The sequence below is a fragment of the Vicugna pacos genome, chromosome 34 (assembly GCF_048564905.1).
Source record: "Vicugna pacos chromosome 34, VicPac4, whole genome shotgun sequence".
NCBI lineage: Eukaryota > Metazoa > Chordata > Mammalia > Artiodactyla > Camelidae > Vicugna > Vicugna pacos.
In genome coordinates, this window is record NC_133020.1 from 21,087,376 (window position 1) to 21,105,416 (window position 18,041).

Genomic DNA, 18,041 nt, shown 5'->3' on the forward strand with positions numbered 1-18,041 from the left:
CTTCCAAACTGTTTCTCAAAGTGGCTGAAGGATTTTATCTTTCTGCCACTGTTGCCAGCAAAATGCCTTTGTTATTTTTCTTTTTAAAACAGCCATTCTGATGGGCATATGTGGTATCTTACTGTGATTTTGATTTGCATTTCCATAGTTAGATTAATGATGTTGAATGTCTTTCCATGTACTTGGGGGATATCTGTATATTTTTGGAGAATTGTCTATATAAATCCTTTGTCTTTTTAAATTGAGTTATTTGACTTCTAGAAAGTCTTTGTTTTGGAGATTCCATTCATATCAGATCTGTGATTTGCAAAAAGTTTTCCCATTCTGTGTGTTCTGTCTTCACTATCTTGATAGCATCCTTTGATGCACAAAAGTTTTAAATTGCTTGTTTTTGGCATTATGTCTAAGGCACCACTGCCTAACTGAAGGTCACAAAGATGTCCTCCTATGTTTTCCTCTTTGAGTTTTATAGTTTTGACTTTTACATCTAGATTTTTGGTTCATTCCTAGTAAATTTTTGTATGTGGTGTAAGGTAGGGGTCCAACTTCATTATTTTGCACGTTGATATCCACTTGTCCCAGTACCATTTGTTGTAAAGACTATTCCTTTATTTTTCCTAATGGTCTTGAGACCATTGCTTAAGGCCAGTTGTATGTAGTTGTATGTAGACACGTGTTCATTTCTGAACTCCCAGTTCTGCTCCATCAGTTTGTGTGTCTACCCACGTGCCATGTCACACCGTCGTGAGGACTGTGGCTTTGTCGTAGGTTTTGATCATGGGAACTGTGACCCTTCTCCCTGTGTTCCTTTTCAAGATTGTTTTGGCTTTTCAGGGTCAAAAAGACCCAGGAACAGGTCTTTCAGTTGCTGAACACTGGATACCTTTCAGCTTACTTAGATTGTCTTTAGTTTCCTTCATTGATGTTTTGTAGTTTTCAGTTTACAAGTCTTGCACTTCTTTAAATTTATTCCTATGTATTTTTTTCTTTTTGATGCTGTTGTAAATGGAATTTTCTTTATTTAATTTTCAGATTACTCATTTTTACTGTAAAGATACACAACTGATTTTTGCATATTGATCTTGGGTTTTACAACTTGGCTAAACTAGTTTGTTATCTCAAATGGTGTTTTAGTGGACTCTTCAGTATTTCCAATGTATAAGATTATACCATCTGCAAATAGAAGTGGCTGTACTTTTCCTTTCCAGTCGGGCTGCCTTTTAGTTCTTTTTCTTCCCTGACTGCCCTTCCCTAATTGTCCAGTGTAATGACGGACAGAGGTGGCGAGAGTGGACATCCTTGCCTGGTTCTTTATCTGAGGAGAGAGGCTTTCGTTTTTCACCATCAAGTATGACATTAACTGTGGGTTTTCCATAGTTGCTTTCTGTCAGGTTGAGGAAGTTCCCATCTATGCCTAGTTTATAGAGTGTTTTTATCATGAAAAGGTGTTGGATTTTGTCAAATGCTTTTTCTGTAGCTATTGAGATGATCATGTGGTTTCTGTTCCTTATTAATATGGTGCCTTATAATGTAATTGATTTTTGTACGTTGAATTAACCTTGCATTCCTGGGATAAGGATGGATGTGTTTTTAAAGAGCCTTGTCTTTCTCACCTGGAGAAGTGTAGAAACTTGTTCTACCAACATCACCATGGAGGCAATAGGCATGGACCTGAGAGAACATAGCCTTTGGGTAAATTCTCTGTTTTCAAGTGCTAAGGCGTGAGAGAAGTAGGAACCACTCACAGGCCCACTGCAGGGCTTTGTACAACATGGAGGTACATCATTTCTTTGGGCTTCTAAGTGGCTTAGTGAATAATTCGAGGATTTACGTACATGTCTGTTCTCCCCCGACCTTAGGCCATTTTAATATTCCCCGACTCTCGCAAGCCGAGTTTGAGTGCCTTGACTTCTGTTTTGACCGAACACACACTTTAAACTTGAAACATGGTAATTAACAAGTCAGTGTGAGCGGGTCCTACCCCTCCTGTGACAAAGGTGGTTCTTAGTGGCGTCTCAGGAGACCTGGTAGCAGGAACTTGTCAGAGTGTAAACACATAGGTAAGTATCTGGCAAAGAACAAAAGATCTGGAAAAAAAAAAGAAGCTTGATCAAAGTTTTGAGGCACAGTGACTATTTCCTTCTGCTTAGAACTGCGTATAATTCTACGTGAATTAACTTGCGCGCGTTCTCACCTGCGGGAATCCCCTTTGGAGAGACGCCCAGCTGCCCGTCAGCTCTGCTTGAGAAGCTGACGTAATGAGCCGCCTGACTGTGGCCTAAATCAGACTGTGGCCAAGTGGCTTTCTGTGCTCTTCCTTCCCCCCGACCCACCGGCACGTACACCCTAACCAGAAATCGCTTCCAGCGTCAGAATGTATTTCGCCCTTTATCTGCTTTATCTCCCTGCAGTGGCCAGACCTCCTTCCCTTCTTCTCTCGACACTTTTTTTTCCTCCCTAGAGGATTTTTTCAGATCAGAGACGTCACTTACGTTGACTGAGGAAAAGTTACTAAATCTGCTAGGCTTCTTGGGCCCCCACTGCACAAGGGTGAGGGCCTGCTGTTTGGATCTGCCCTCCCTGCGTCCCAGCCAGGCCAGACTCTGTTTTACATGCAGCTCGTTTGCTGACAGTACTTTTATCAAGCAGCTAAGCGAGCAGTTTTGAGTGAAGTGGCTGTTCATTTTAAACAATATTATGGCTATTTGAAAAGAACGTCACTGATGAATGATTTTTAACTTCTCCCCTTTGGACAATCTGATGAAAGCTGCGGGCTCTCTTCATGTAAAAATGCACACGCCTCATTTGTGTGGACTGGGACGCCATACACACCTTAAAGGCCATGCCTGAACACCTGCTTCGGAATGCCCCCCGTCTGTGAATTCAACAACCAAGTTACAAAGATTTTACAAAGCTGTAAAATTATGCATATGGTTCAAATACAGCACACCTGAGGGCAGTTGCAATTTCCCATTAAACGTAGTCTAACTGGAAAGAGGAGAGCTGCTGGGAATAACGGACGCCGTGATGAGCGACTCAGAGCCCCCGAGGGTGGAAGGACGGGCCCCAGGTGCTGGAAGTGCCCTGCGTAGCCCTTAGTTATGAGCCCCCGTGGGACGGCTTTGCCTGAAGAGACCTGACTTGCGCAAGCGCATGCCTCTTCCCTTTGGCATCGGTGATTGATCCCTGCAGGGCACACGGCCTTGAATCCATCGCCCTGACTTGGGACAGCTCTGAAAGGTCATCCCAGATGAAGAGCCCTTCGTGGGGTTGTCTGAATCCTTTGGGACTTCGTGGCAGCTGAATTTCTCCGCCTGCACTATCCTGCCCGCCCCCCTTCCTTCCCCTGGGGTCAGTCCCAGGAGCGCCCTCAGGTGAACTTCTTGCACAGTGAAATCTGTCTTAAGGTCTGCTTCCTGGGAAACCCAGCCTTGTCACCTTAGTGTTGACAATTAGTACAGGTTAGCTTACTTCAGACCATGAAAGTAGGCCTGGCTAAAATAAAAACTTAGTGAGGTGGACTTGAATTTAGGTTTAAAATATGTGAAGCATCCCATTGCTGTTTCCTTCGAACCTTATATTTCAAGTAGGTTTTGAAAGTCTTGGTTTCTTTGGATTCATTTGTTGTCTCCCAGTCTTTGGCAGAAAATCCCCCAGGTGTCTGACAGCTTGATTTGTTTGGTCAGAGTACGAGCCTATGAAAGGTGTGGGTTAAATGGAATTGCTCACGTGTCCCACAGAAAGCCCTGGAGATCTTCCGTGTTGTTAAGTGAGCATGTGAAGAGAATCCCTTATCGTAGTCCTAATCATATTTCTTATCATAAATCCTAAGGTTTCTTGGCTCACAGTTAGAAAATGACTGCTTCTGTCCTTATTGAGATGATATATGTCCATTCTGAATACTTGGAAAATACGGAAAAGCTATACCAAGGAAAATTCTGTGTAAAAATAAACTTTCCCTTGCTTCAAATTGGGACAGTATTGTACATCTTGATACCTTTTCTGCTTCGTGTACTAGTATATAATGAACAAGTTTCCATGTCTGTAGTTAATCAAGTCTGTGAGTTGTAGTGGTGGCACAGTAGTCCGTCCAGGGGACAGTCGTTGAATCTGGCTGGCCTTGTATTGGTACATATTTGACGTCCCCCAACTTACTGTTAATAAGTAACACAAAGAATAGTGTTTCCTTCTGGAGGCGGAGTGGAAACTAAGCCTAGTGTGTCTGCTCTGATTAGTTACTCAGAGATACTGGGGTTTTCCCATCACTAACATGTGCTGAACCATTAGATCTGAGACTGTTCTCAGACAGTCATTGCTCTACAGCTTCAAGGGACGCTGCTCACGGTGCGAGCTGAGGTCCCGAGTCCAGTCCCGTCCTTGCCCCGTCTCGGACGGGTTGCTGCTGTGCATCTGGGGATCTTCTTTGTTTTCTGAGCAGTTTCAGCGTATGAGGACCTGCCAGGGTTTTATATATGCCTTCCAGATGGAAGAGGAAGTGTTGGGCCGTTACCGTAATTGTTTGCCAAAGCAGATCTTGACTGGCTGTGACCTTTGGTCTCACCAGCTTCTGCCTCATTTTATCCAGTTATTTTAACTCAGCAGGTCCCTGCTTCCATTGTCTGTACCGTGAGCAAGTCTGTCAAGGAACTTACTTCCCCTCCTAGCAGTGAATAAAATCTGATTTCTCTGGAGCAGTGGAGTCTGACTGCATCTGCATTTCCCTAAAGGCCATGCCTGTACTTCCTGAATAGTTAAATTTGAACAGTTTTGAGATAAAATACAGTCGTGCTCTGTTGACGTTTATTGCTTTTTCAATGTTCTCACCTTTCCCGTCATAAGAATACAGTTGTATTTTTGAATTGAAGGGAGAATTAGTGGGTTTTTTTTTTTAATGTATATAGGTAATTAGAAAGATCAAGTCACTTGCCCACTGGGGCATAGCCAGCTATTTATTCATCGTGGTAATCCAGTCCATTACTTATGTGATGCGAGAATAGCGCAGTTGAGAGGAAAACTCAACCAAACAACTGTTGTCAACCAGAATCTTCGCGGGGCTCACTGAAGACCCTAGACAGCACTGAGAACACAGATATGTGAGCTTGAACCACCTGCAATGCGTTAGAAACGCTGCTTAGAGTTCTGCGTGACTTTCTTACTCTTGTATCTTCTAATCATTGGAAACACGTAACTGGACAAGTAAAATGTGAGGCCAGTCTAAATAGTCTGGGAAAGCCTGCTCACTTTGGTAAATGAGAGCGGTAGCTTGCCGGGACCTTTCACAGGAGTGCAAGGTGGTAGACAGACAATTGCCTGGGAGCTGGGGACCTAGTGAATTTTTCCTTCTTAGACCCTGTTGACCACTGTAGGACCCGCTTTGCCAGCTGGTGCTGCCCAGCTCACCCAGCACGCACTGTGCTGCTGCCACCGCTACTGAAAGGTGTTGCTAACCGGGAAGGTGTGGGTCAGAGCCTTTCCGAATAACTTGCTTCACACGGTACATCTGACGCTGACGCTGCTTAGAACAAGTGTGGGGGCCTCATCAGAACAATTCTTCCCTGTAACTGATGTTCACGGCAGCCGGGTGCCTGCAGGGAGTGTTTGGGGTTCCTTGTCGTGAGCGCGACATCCTGTGGGCGGCCGCTTCTCCTTTTCCTCGGTGATCAGGGCCTCAGAGGCGGAGTGATCAGTTCCACCTGACTAGGAACGAATCACCCACGTTGAAACGTGATAGTTTCTGGCAACTGGCAATGCTGATAAAGAAACAGAACAAAAGGTGCCAACAAAATGTGCCAGTGTGGAACTGGCGTGCAGGTCTGGTGGATCCACGTGTAGCGCGCATTCGGAGTGAGGCTCCCTGCTTTCATCGGTTTTTCTCTCTCTTTGTAAAAGTTGTATGGGAAGAAAGGCTCTATGTAATACAATAATCATGTTGTTCTATTTTCTTTCCAGCCCAGTTGTCAGAGCTATAGTTAGAGAGTCACTTGAAGGAAAATGTCTGCTAGATTCTCTAAGTAGTTTTGTGCAAAGTGTTTCCTTCCTGAACCCTTCACTGTTAGGTCTTCTCTACGACTAAACTCTATGTATAAGCCTGATTGAGCCCCCTCCGCTGTTTATCTTCAGGGACACAGATACAGACAATAAACGCCACTTCCTTCGACCTCTGCAAAGTAATTCTACTCATGCAGAAACGGAATACACGCTACTAGGTGCTTAATGATTTCTTTCTGTAACAGATAGGGTATGCATAAAGTAGGAAAAAAGCCCATAGAATTATAAGATACATCACTTTCTGCAACAGTCCTTCTTACAATTTTCAGTATCATTAAAGTCGGAGGAAGAAAGCGTTTGGGCTTTTGTTGAGTGCTGCTTAGTCCGTGTGTGTAAGGAAACTAGCTCCTTCGGCCCCCGGAAGGTCAGGCCAGCAGACCGCTTTAGTCACATCACAGCCCTGAAGTCCTGAGAGCAGGCGTCTTTGGTTCTGCCCACCAGCTTCAGTGCTCTGTGCTTGGCTTTGTGTCCATGGAAGTACCGGGAAGACGGACTTCTGCACCGGCAGCGGTTTGGTACCTCCACGCTTCGTCCTTTGCTTCAGTTGGGGAGAACGTTTAAATAGAAGTGACCATAACAGTAGTGTACTATGTTTATGGATAAACTCTGCGTAATAATAAGGAAGAGTTTATGGGAAGATGCTTGGGACGTCTTTGTGTTCATCTTTTTTGTTTTATCATAGAACATACTGTGTATAGCACAATGATTAAGGGTAGAATTCTGGAGCTAGATTGCCTAATAGTTGTAACCTTGTGGGGATGCTTAAATGGTTGTTACCTACAGAGATGTTAAAACAGCACCTGACACAGACATACTGCACTCTTTCTAAGGGTTGGGGTCCCTCTTTTCTTAATTGAAGTACATACAGTCAGTTAGTGTGTCAACTTCTTGTATACATGGGGGTCCCTCTTATCACTGTGACCTTCTCTGCCTCTACCACCACCACCACCATTATTATTATTTTTGTTGTTTTTTTTATCATATTGTTATTTTAGGGATTCTGTGGTTTCTGTTTCTACAAAATGGAAAGTCGTTTTTTTTTTTTTTTGGTAGCTACTTTGAGCATATTTAAAGGAGTGTATTTCCACTTAGCATGATTCCAGACAGTCATCTTTATCATTAATAATCACGTATGTGCATAACTGATCCAGTCTTTTCTCTTGGCTGTTATATCCAAAACTTTTATAAATAATATATTCTAGATCCTGTGGGTAATTGAACTTAGTATGGAGTGGGATATCCACTATATAGATGATTTTTTAATAGAAACTGCATAATAAATACTGAAGTGACATGATATGGGACTAAGAAGGTGAACAGTTTTCACAGCCTCAATATTGGGTCAGTGAAAAACAAGAGAATAATGGCCAAGATAATATGGTAGCATTCATCACCCCCTGGTTAGCGACACGTGTGAACCCAGAGACCCTTGATCACAAAAGCACGGTTTTGAATCACAGCCAAAGTGAGGACGTAGAAAGGGGGATCTGAGCAGGCTCAGCTCGTGTCATCCTGATGCTGGGTAAACGGGACGTGCTTCCTCCCCACGCCCCCTCCCACAGGCGGCGCACAGCCTCTCTCGGGTTTGTTCAGTGCTCGTGCAGCTCGCGCGTGTCTGTGTCTGTTTGGAGTCCTGCTCACTGACGGCAGCTTGCCCAGAGGAGGCAGCTGTAGTGACCACTGTCCTTTCTGCATTTTGTCAGTTCCTTTCACCCTGGAATGTTTGTTTCTTCTCTTTAGAAGTAGATAGGAATCCAAGAGTAGCCACCCTCTTCCTCCCCTCCAGCTCAGCAGTCTGCTTAGACAGCGGGGTGCCTGAAGGAGAACATAGCTGAGGGAGAACTTGTTAATGGGGCTTCACCCAGCTTACCTAGGTCGGCAGCTCCTGCACCGGCGAGTATCGGGGAAAGGTGTCTTTGGGTTTTTGCCGGCAAAGAATAGTGGACTCCTTTAATAGTCTGACTGCATGGAAATTATAGCAGTGGAGCTGTTAACAGTTAACATCTTGATTGCTTTCTTAGCTGCTGACGCTGGTGAAGGAGGAGGAAGGGTGTTTTCCGTATTGTGTGTGTAAGGGCCATTGCGACATTGGGTGGGCTCGTGAAACAGATCTGTTTTCTTGTGTCTGAAACTTGGTTGGTTTCATTTTTTAAAGATGCCTGTACTGCTCCTTCTTGGTAAGAAAGTCTAATCAACAGCGTGATCCTACCTTTTTTGTAGAAGGTTTACACTTCAGCAGTTAGAGTGACCTACGCGGCTGGTGGAACGTGTAGGCCCCGGGGCCTGGCATTCCGGGTGTACGTGGAGTACTGGGGTTTAGGTGGCAAAGTCTCTTCAGTGGTGTGAGTTTACCTAAGTATTGATCCATTAGAGATTCCAAAAGTAGCGTCTGCTTAAACTGAAGGAAATCACTGCTTCTCGTCTGTGATGGTCTTTTCTCTCACAACAGGCTTTGGGCTTCATTGCTGTTGAAAAGACGAGCCGATTTCAGTGGCTCACCTGTAGGATGGTTTCTTTGTTGGACAGTGAAAACCCAAGCCTTGCAGTGTTCATGGCCTCCTGTTGTGACTTTGCTTTGCTTGTTTGTTCTGCTGTGCAGCTCTCGCGACTCCAGACAGGGACCTTTTCTTTTCTTCCCCTGTGGAATGAAGCAGGCCGTTAGAGAGCTTACGTTAAATTGGTGCAGGAAATCACTTGAAGTCTGGATCTAATGTCTTTTGTAGTTCCTTTCTTGGCAGAAGTTTATGCCTAAATACAGTTTATAAAAGTCTAAGCTGTATGTTACTACTGACTAATGAGCCAGTATTTGTTATAGACCTGATGTGTGCCAGACAGGAAGACACAGAACTGGGGAGAGGAGTAGGATCCAGGAGTGTTAAGATCATTACAGTATGGCTGGGGGTCGTGTTTTTACTGTACAGGTGGATGGGAGAATGGAGATAAACGTGGTGAACATATGGGCAGGCGAAAGAATGGAGGTGGGGGGTGTGTGCGTACACCTGTGCCGGAGCATAGACTGTCATCATCTTAGTGTCATGGAGTGAGAGCAAGAAAGACTTCCTGAAGGAGGCAGCGTTTCTGTGGCTGTTTGAAAGCCGTGGAAAATAAGCCAGCTGGTTGTAGTGTTGGCTTGAGAGGGCACTGTGCTGACACCCTCCTGCCTCACATCACCATCCTCCCCTGTGTTCGTTCATTCGCTGTCTGCCGTATAGGATGCAGGTTCTTGGAGGGCAGGAATTTCTGTCTGTTTTGATTACTTCTCTATCCTGAACACCTAGAAAAGTGCCTGGAGCACAGCAGGAGCTCAGATGTGTGTTGTATGAAAGAATGAAGTTTGTGAGTTTTAAAATAATTGCCTTTGGTTTACCAAGAATCTCTCTCTACAGTTCCTTCATATTTTTGCTTCCTGTTTTTCCTTCTGTGTACTTGAATCTGCCTGTTGGTAACATGTTTCCACGCTGTTTCACAAACCCATCCCCTCTTTTCCATCTCTCTTACCTTGTTTAGTTTCCAGAATACCTTACCTGAGTTGGTGTGATCTCCTAATCACTGTTTTCACGTCTGTGTGCGTCGCCTTAAATCTCTTCTCCACAGCTGTCAGAATCATCAGTCTCAATGCAGAACTGACCAGAGCCTTTCCTTGCTTAGAGTCCCTGGTGGTTCCCATCTGTGCAGAGTGGAGTGTGCGCTTCAGGAGGGCACGGGAGCCCGGCTGCGGCTTGGGTTCAGCTGCGTAAAGTTCTCGTAGCATCTTGTAACGTAATAAACATGGGTCTGTTCATTTTTCTTTGTATCGCGAGTGCCTGGCATGTAATACAGGGTTTGTCAGTACTTTTTCTGAGTCAGTGAGTGCGTGTAGATGTGTATGAAGGAATGAATAACTACAGTAAGAGATTCATGGAAAATACTTGCTGTTTGGATAAAAGATAGTATAAGAATCTAACTTGAACGCTGACATATAAGAACAGTTTTTTGTCTATTTCTCCCTGGCTCTTTTCCTTGTTTCTTTAGAAATTTGTGACTATGCACTTGTGCCCATACCCATGTGTGTGTTTTCTCTCTTCTGGCTGTAAATTCTACGTTTAAATTTTTGCATACATTTCTGAAACCCTTAGGATTAAATTATTACTATAGAACACACACTGAGAGACAACCCTAATCTACCTGTTTCCAACTTAAAATGAGTTTTATTGTGATTCTTTGTAATTTCTCTTAATTTCCTCTCCCCCCCCTTAAATGTGTGTGCACAACTCAGATTGAAAATCTCCAAGAGCAACTTAGAGATAAGGAAAAGCAGATGAGTAGCTTGAAGGAGCGAGTCAAGTCGCTGCAGGCCGACACCACCAACACCGACACCGCCTTGACGACGCTGGAGGAGGCCCTGGCCGAGAAGGTGAGCGGCCGGCCCAGACCCCTCGCCCACACGTTTCTCCTGCTTCCTCAGTGATCTGAGATTTGTCTGGCGATGAGCCTTGGGTAGAGAAGACGGAAGAAGTTGCTTTGGCAAAAAGGAGGAGAGCCCCTGTGCTACTGCTGACATGCCTGGTGTAAGAGGGGGAGGGAGGGCGGATCCCACACAACGGGGCAGTGGCCAGAATTTCTAAAGAATCAGCCACCTGCTCCCCATGTACTATCTTCTGAAGACAAAGAAGCGTTCTTTTTATTTATATGCTCAGCTGGAACGTGGTGATGTGGGGGTCTCAGACATTTCACCGTCAGGAGGCAGGACTGGCGCTCTTCCTCGGCCGCACGGCACTTCGGACGTTCACGGGCTTTAGTTATTCATGCCGGTGCTTGCTGTCTTCCTGGCCTTGGCCGTGCCACTTCCTTTTCCCTGTATGAGCAAACCTAGTTTTTCAGGAATGGCTGACTAAATAAAGAAGGGGCCCCAGATGGCAAGTGTTAATGTCTTGGAAGGAGGCTTAAAGAATCTTGGTGGGGCATTTTAATTGGATTTTTTTTTTCTTTTTTTAAGAAATAGGGTCACCACTGTTCCTTAAGCCTCTTGGACTCAGAATGTTTCAGGCTGCCTGCCAGGGACCAAGGCTTGATCCCCAAATATATTTAGAAATAATACCCGGAAATATACTTAAATTGCTTCAACTTTCAGACTTGCTGAGTATCTTTTAATGGTTTCTCTTTTCTTTACCCTTCTTTATGCTTTAAGCTCAACAAATTATAATCTCCCCAGCTTCCTCCATTTTTGGTATGTGAATTGTGGATTGTTTCCATTGCTCTGTAGGCAACACGTGAATTACATAGAGAGAAGAAATATTTGCTACTTACTGTCCTTAGGGCATATGTATAGGTTTTTTGTTACTTGGGAATTGAATAAATGAGATTATCCCAAAGGAATGCTTTCGGGACATCTAATGCTGGCTAAGGTTATAGGAAAAGAAACTGAGGGCGATCAGAAGAACAAAGCCGATGTTTGTTACAGCAGGATGGGCGGAAGGATGAATTCTTCAAAATGTGAATTATTAGCAGCTTGTCACTGTCTTGAGTGGAGGATGGAGGCGTGAAGTTTTCTCAGCTAAAAGCTGCCTTACGCGGGGTGGGAAGGGTGGAAGGAGCGCTCTCACGTACTGACGCGGGTGATGGAACGAGTGCTCTCACGTACTGATGTGCTGTCTTACCAGGAGCGGACAATCGAACGCTTAAAAGAGCAGCGGGACCGAGATGAGCGGGAAAAGCAGGAGGAAATTGATAACTACAAGAAGGATCTTAAAGACTTGAAGGAAAAAGTCAGCCTCTTGCAAGGCGACCTCGCAGAGAAAGAGGTAGAGATCACCAAAATGGGATGACGTGGTTTGCTTGTCAGTGCATTGTGTGTACATACTGTTGGTGTTCACGTGATGCGTATAGAAAGTATCTGATCGAAGATTTTGAAAATACCCTTACAGCTGGGCTCGTGGGAAGACCTTAAGGGCTATTTCGGGACCTTACAGAGATAGAGTAGACTGAATCCTTTATTTCCTGAGTCTTACCTCTTACTTCTTTCAGCTGTTATGAGTTGGTTTCTTACTCGCTAAAGACATTTTATAGATCCTAAAATAACGAGATTTCTCCAGTTACATTTGGAGAAATCGTGTGCTAATGGTAAGGGGGATGGACAGAAGGAATACACGAAAGGAGGGCTGGCTGTCTGCCACGGCTCTTGGAAGATCACCTCCTCGTTGGCAGAGAATCTTCAATGATTGTTGACCGGTCATTAGGTGACGGTGTACTGTGACCTTACTTTTAGGGAATCTCATGATTTCACCTAAACAGCAGAAATGCCTGCTGCCTTGTAATCCGATAATCCTGAGCTTTAGGGACGTTCTCAGGGTTCTCTTTGTGACGCCATCAGGAAAATTTATGGAAATTTCAGTTTCCAGCAGAATTCTTCCACAACGGAAAGGCACTCCCCGTGTAGGTCGCTGTGGCTCCTGAGGCTGACCGCTTTTGTTCACGGAGCTGGGTCTACTGCTGCTTATTCTGTGGGAAGGGACATGTGGTGATGGAGCTCTGCCAGTCACTATTCCACTGGGAATTCATTTATTTTAGTCAGAGCTTGAAAGCCAGCATTCACACCGTCGTTCTATACTTCATGTCCTTGAAATGGAAGCACGTCGGTGTGTAGGGGTGGCCAGGAGCTACAAGCCCCCGGCAAGGTCAGCTGAGGAATTTAAACGTCCGCTGTGTTAGCAAGTGGTATTTATTCTCCGTGCGTTCTGGCGTTGCTTCTTGCAGGCTTCGCTCTTGGATCTGAAGGAGCACGCTTCTTCCCTGGCTTCCTCGGGCCTGAAGAAGGACTCGCGGCTCAAGACACTAGAAATTGCTTTGGAGCAGAAGAAGGAGGAGTGTCTGAAGATGGAATCACAATTGAAAAAGGTTAGAGAAAACTCTCCCGTGTTCTTGCTTTGCTGTGGATAAGAACGTGGGAGGAAGCTCCACAGTGCTCATGTGGAGTAACTTACCCGTGGAGTAACCGTCTCCTAAAGCTCGAAGTGCTATTTATACCTTGATTAGCATTCTTGGCATTCTTACCCCAGTTTTACTTGACTCCCGAGAGTCCCCAGACTAACAGAAAATTGACAGTTCAGAGGAAGATTAAAATATGCAGCTCCTTTTAGAGGAAATGTAGAAAGACCACAATGTAACAGTCTCTGTGATCGGCTGTTTTTCTTCCACTAGCGTTAGGCTCTCCTAGGAGGAGATGATGTAACAGACAGTTTGACCCCCGTACCCGTGGGTGTGAGGACGCGGTGCGGACATTTACTGTCCGCTTCAATGACGTCCGGCTGTCCAGGGCTTATCTGGCAGTCTGTAGTTGTCAGGGCACTTTCATGGACGCGATGCGGACATTTACCGTCCGCTTCGTTGACGTCTGGCTGTCCAGGGCTTATCTGGCAGTCTGTGGTTTTCAGGGCACTTCCATGTACATCCTGGAGCTGTCAGCTCTGATGAACTGGGTCCCGGTCATACGTTTACTAATGATAAAAGGGGTGCAGTCCAGTCTTGAGACTGCAGGTGCTGTTCTCAGTCAGCTCCTGTGTGCTCCACATGAACCCCTCTTAATGGATCATTATTTAGGTTATGCCAAAAATGAAGCTATGTTCTTAAGCTAAGGAAAGAAGGAAATCCGGTAGCTTAAAGTTACTTTTGAATACGTTTTTGGATAAGTAGGAAGAGACTTTTTTCGAGATTAACTAATGGAGATTTGATAGTTGGCTCTCCCCTCTCACTGAGTAAGTGGAGACAGTTTTCTGTTGAACAGTGGAATGTTGGAGGTGAAGCCGCTAGACGCACTTAGGGCTGTGAAGCCGAGCGGCACCTGTCGAGAGTAGTAAAAGGTGTTCACTACTATTCCCAGCTCCCTGTTGATGGCAGCCCTGCATCTTCTGTTTGTTGTTTTTAACCCTCTTGTAATGCTGATCCTTCTACCGCTGGTCGTTTGTCTGGTCTCTCACACCTCGTATTTAGGATCGTGAGGAAAAGCGAAGCGGCCTTTGGGTGGAGGCGGTCCTGGCTTCCTGTCATTTTCCTGCCCATCGTGTTCTTCTCCTCGTGTTTTTCCGTGTTTTACTCTGGACAGTTGTAACTTCTCATTTTGATCAAATTACTGATGTTTTCCCATCAACCTGCTTCCGTGGTGCCCTCCTCCGGAAGGAGATGGTCACTTTGGTTTTCTGTTTGTTTTGTTTATTTTTCATTTCTTTTTATTACCTCTTTTCTGCCTTTTCTGCTCTGTTTTGTATGATTCCATTTTCCCTCTCCTCTTAGAATATTTACTATATTTCTTAAAAATTTTTAAAATTGTTACCCTGGAGTTTGCAGTATGCATTTTGACTTTTTTCCCCTCAGCTTTTTCAGTTGACAAAACTGTATATATTTAAGGTGTGCAGCACGATGACTCAGCCTTGGTGTACGCTGTGGAACGATTACTGCAGTCAGGCTAATTAGCACATTCGTCACCTTTTAGTTTTCGTGGTGGAAACACTTTTTTAAATTGGAGTAAAAATGACATATAGTGTTGTGTTAGTTTCTGGTGTACAACATAATGCTTCAGTATTTCTATATGTTATAAAATGATCACAAGAGTCTAGTGAACATGCATCAATATACATAGTTACAAAATTTTTTTCTTGTAATGAGAACTTTTAAGATTTATTCTCTGAGCAACTCTCAGATATGCAACACCTATTTGTAGTCACCACGCTGTGTGTTATATCCCTAGAACTTAACTGTTTTGTGACTGGAAATTTGTTCCTTTTCGTCACCTTCACCCATTTGTCCTGCGTCTGACTCCCTGCTTCTGGCAGCCAGCAGTCCCCTCCCTGTGTCTGTGAGCTCGGTCTTTGGTCGTGTTGTTTTTGGACTCCACATATGAGCGCAGTCATCTGTATCTGTCTTTCTCTGTCTGACTTACTTCACTTAGCATGATGCCCTCAAGTCCCATCCATGTTGTCGCAAATGGCAAGATTTCCCCTTATTTATGGCCGAATAATGTTCCTGTGTGTGTACATGTGCATACATACATACATACATACATGCCGTGTTTTCTTCGTCCGTTCATCCATTGACGGACACATAGGTTGTTGAGAACACTGTTTAAGACCTGTTCTCTTAGCAGGTTTCTGGTATGCAGTGCAGCCTTGTTAACCACAGTCAGCATCTTGTACGTTAGAGCCCCAGGACTGACCTACCTCACAACTGAAAGTTGTGCACTTTGGCCAGCATCTCCCTGTTTGCCCCTCCCTGGGCCCACAGCAGCCACCCTTCTACCCTCTGCTTCCATGAATTCAGATTCCACATTATAAGCGAGGTCTTTGTGCTTTTTGTATGTAGCATTTCCTTTTGATTCTGAGAGTGTCCGTTTCTCTGCGTATATTGCCCGTCTGTTCCTGGATCTTGTTTCCTTTTCCTGTTCCATCCTTTATCTGTTAATCCTAGTTATTTTAAATTCCCTGTCTGATAATTCCAACCTCTGTGTCAATGTCTGAGTCTGGTTTTTAGCTGGCAGGGGCTCGAGTGGGAGAAATGCCTTTCCCCCAGGTGGGACAAAGCTCTGTAAAAATCGTCACTCCTGGGGAGTCTGTCTTTGGATGGGGGCGCCTGGGGCACACTTCACCTTGGTTACTCTCCCCCCACGCGCCAGAACCAGTGGGGTCTTTGTCCACTCTTCACTGAGACCCTGGGTGGTTCCTGGAGGTAAAGCCCGTGAACTTTGGGGGAGCTCCCCAAAACTGCAGCCCCTGGGACTTTCTCACTCTTCCCTGGTCTGTCCACACTCGGCCTGCAGCAGTTCCTCAGAGAGGCCGTGTAAGTGCTTCTGCGGACAGCTTCCGCTTCGAGTGAGCAGATCTCAACTGCCACTCTGTGGATTTGCCTTGTCTCTTGATTTTGGAGGGGAAACTTGTCCTGTGACCCCTGTTCTCTGATAGGTGTGCGTCCCTCGCATCATTGCATTTTAAAAGCAGGACAGTGAAATAAGCGAAAGACAAATACTGTGTGACCTCACTTGTATGTGGAATGTAAACAACAACAACAGCAAAAACTGAACGGATAGATACGAAGACCAGATTGGTGGTTGCCAGAAAAGGGGGTGATGTGTGTGTGTGTAATGGGTGAAGGTGGTCAAGGGGTACGAATTTCCTGTTATATTTGTATATATGTATACAACTGTGTAGTGATGGGTGTTAAATGGACTTACTGTAGTGATCATTTCCCAATATGTACATAAATTGAGTCATTATGTTATACCTCTAGAAGTAATATAATGTGTATGTCAGTTATATCTTGGTAAAAAGCAAAAAAGTAGAAAAAAGGCAGAGAAAGTATTGTCAGGTGGTTTCTTATTTGCTGGTTTTAATTTTTCTCAGTAGCTTATTGGATCGAGGCTCTGCGCCTCGGTCCTCTGTGCTAGTGGATCGAGGCTCTGCACCTCGGTCCTCTGTATTAGTGGATTGAGGCTTTGCGCCTCGGTCCTCTGTGTTAGAGTCTGTGTCACTGTGTAGCCTGTCTGTAGGTTTACATGAAGTGATGTTGGCGTACTTTCTTCTGGCTGAAAACCATATCTGGTGTGAGGTTTGTGCTCTAATGTATATTAATTCAGAAAACTGTGCTTATCATGGAATTTTCAAAGAAAACCTCTTCCCTGTTTTGTTTGCAGCAGGGAATGACTAGTCTTGAGATGATGATAACTTGAAGTCATTTTGACCTGTTTATAGCTCAAGAGTTTATACCCTGTACCTGAAGTTTGATATTTTGTGTCTTAATTTTAAGGTAATAACCTCGGAATTGTTAAAGAAAGCCTTGAAATGTGACTTTTGAACTATCAACATTTTTTAAAATGCTTAATTATTCCCCCTCCTCTGGAGAGAAGTATCCAGTAGACTCTGAATGTCTTTGTTCAGGTTTTTAACCGCTGACTTTCTGTCCTTGCTTGTTCCATTCCTGTACCGTTTCCTTTCACGTTTCTTTCTTCTCTTCTGCTGACGGCCTCCCCTCAGCACCCTGAGACAGTGCTAGGTGCCAGGCCAGCCATCCGAGCCAGTGAGTGAGCCGGCAGGGGCCGCGGGGGCCTGCCTGGCGTTTCCCTGTGTTTTGCACGAGCGTTTTACGACCGCGTGGAAGGGTGAATGCACTGACCCTCTCATTTCTCCTCTCCTCAAGAAGGAACTCTAGATTTTTAAAAAAAAATGACTTCTTTGTAAAGTGCACCGAGGTGAACACGAAGTAGAAAGTCCCCGTGAGACCAGAATTCCCCCCCGAACTTGGGGAGGGTGTGTCTGTGCTGCTTTCTGAGGCGAACACGGAGTGGAAAGTCCCCGTGAGACAGAACCCCCGGCTGGGGGGGGCGTCGGTGCTGCTTGCGCTCCGTTTCCCTCTTGGTGAGGCGGCTCGTTCAGGCCTGCCTCTCTTTCCCTTGCTCTTATTTTGTTGTAGCTTTTAATCACACAAGTTTTAGGGTAAAATTTTGCTAAAACATTAAAATACACATCTGCCAACACAGTCTCCTTTAAAGGCTATTGTTAGTAACTGTGTCTTTTCACAACTGACTAAACCTGTAACAGAAGGTATCAGTAAAGGACTTACTCCTCAAAGCACAGCTGTCGCTTGGGCAAGACATTTAGCCCAAGTTTTAGAAATGTTTCTCTCTCACTCAGGATGTTTTGCATCAGCGTTTTCTGAAGATTTAACAAGAATGGATGTTTCCCCCGATAACATTTTTTAAAATTATTTTAAGGGACTAAGTATGTTTTGTTCTCTATTGAATAAGGAAAAATAAGACATCTTACCCTTTACTCTCGTTAAGTGCATCATACACGCATGGCTTTAGAGGTTCAGGAGGAAAACTGAAGACTTGAAAGTTTTTAATTACTGAAACTTCTTTGTATTTCAGAGCGCATGGAGGTATAGTTACCGTTTACAACAGGATTCTGAATTTAAAAAAAACGGCCTTTCTAGGTTCTTAACGTGGTTGTTAATTTATTTGTCTTGTTACCTTG

At 44.6% G+C, this 18,041-nt stretch overlaps 2 protein-coding genes across 8 annotated transcripts in view; one reads left to right on the forward strand and one right to left on the reverse strand.

Annotated features, from left to right (window-relative positions):
• The window catches only part of FBXL14 (F-box and leucine rich repeat protein 14), a 429,592-nt gene that overhangs the window by 193,037 nt on the left and 218,514 nt on the right, over positions 1-18,041 (reverse strand). The window lies entirely within an intron of this gene.
• ERC1 (ELKS/RAB6-interacting/CAST family member 1) overlaps positions 1-18,041 on the forward strand; it is a 294,829-nt gene that overhangs the window by 116,204 nt on the left and 160,584 nt on the right. For all 7 annotated transcript variants that reach the window (XM_072954473.1, XM_072954472.1, XM_072954475.1 and 4 more), the window contains 3 exons: positions 10,304-10,441; positions 11,688-11,828; positions 12,781-12,921. In XM_072954473.1, the coding sequence (XP_072810574.1) occupies positions 10,304-10,441; positions 11,688-11,828; positions 12,781-12,921 (420 nt within the window). The remainder of the gene's footprint in view (positions 1-10,303; positions 10,442-11,687; positions 11,829-12,780; positions 12,922-18,041) is intronic.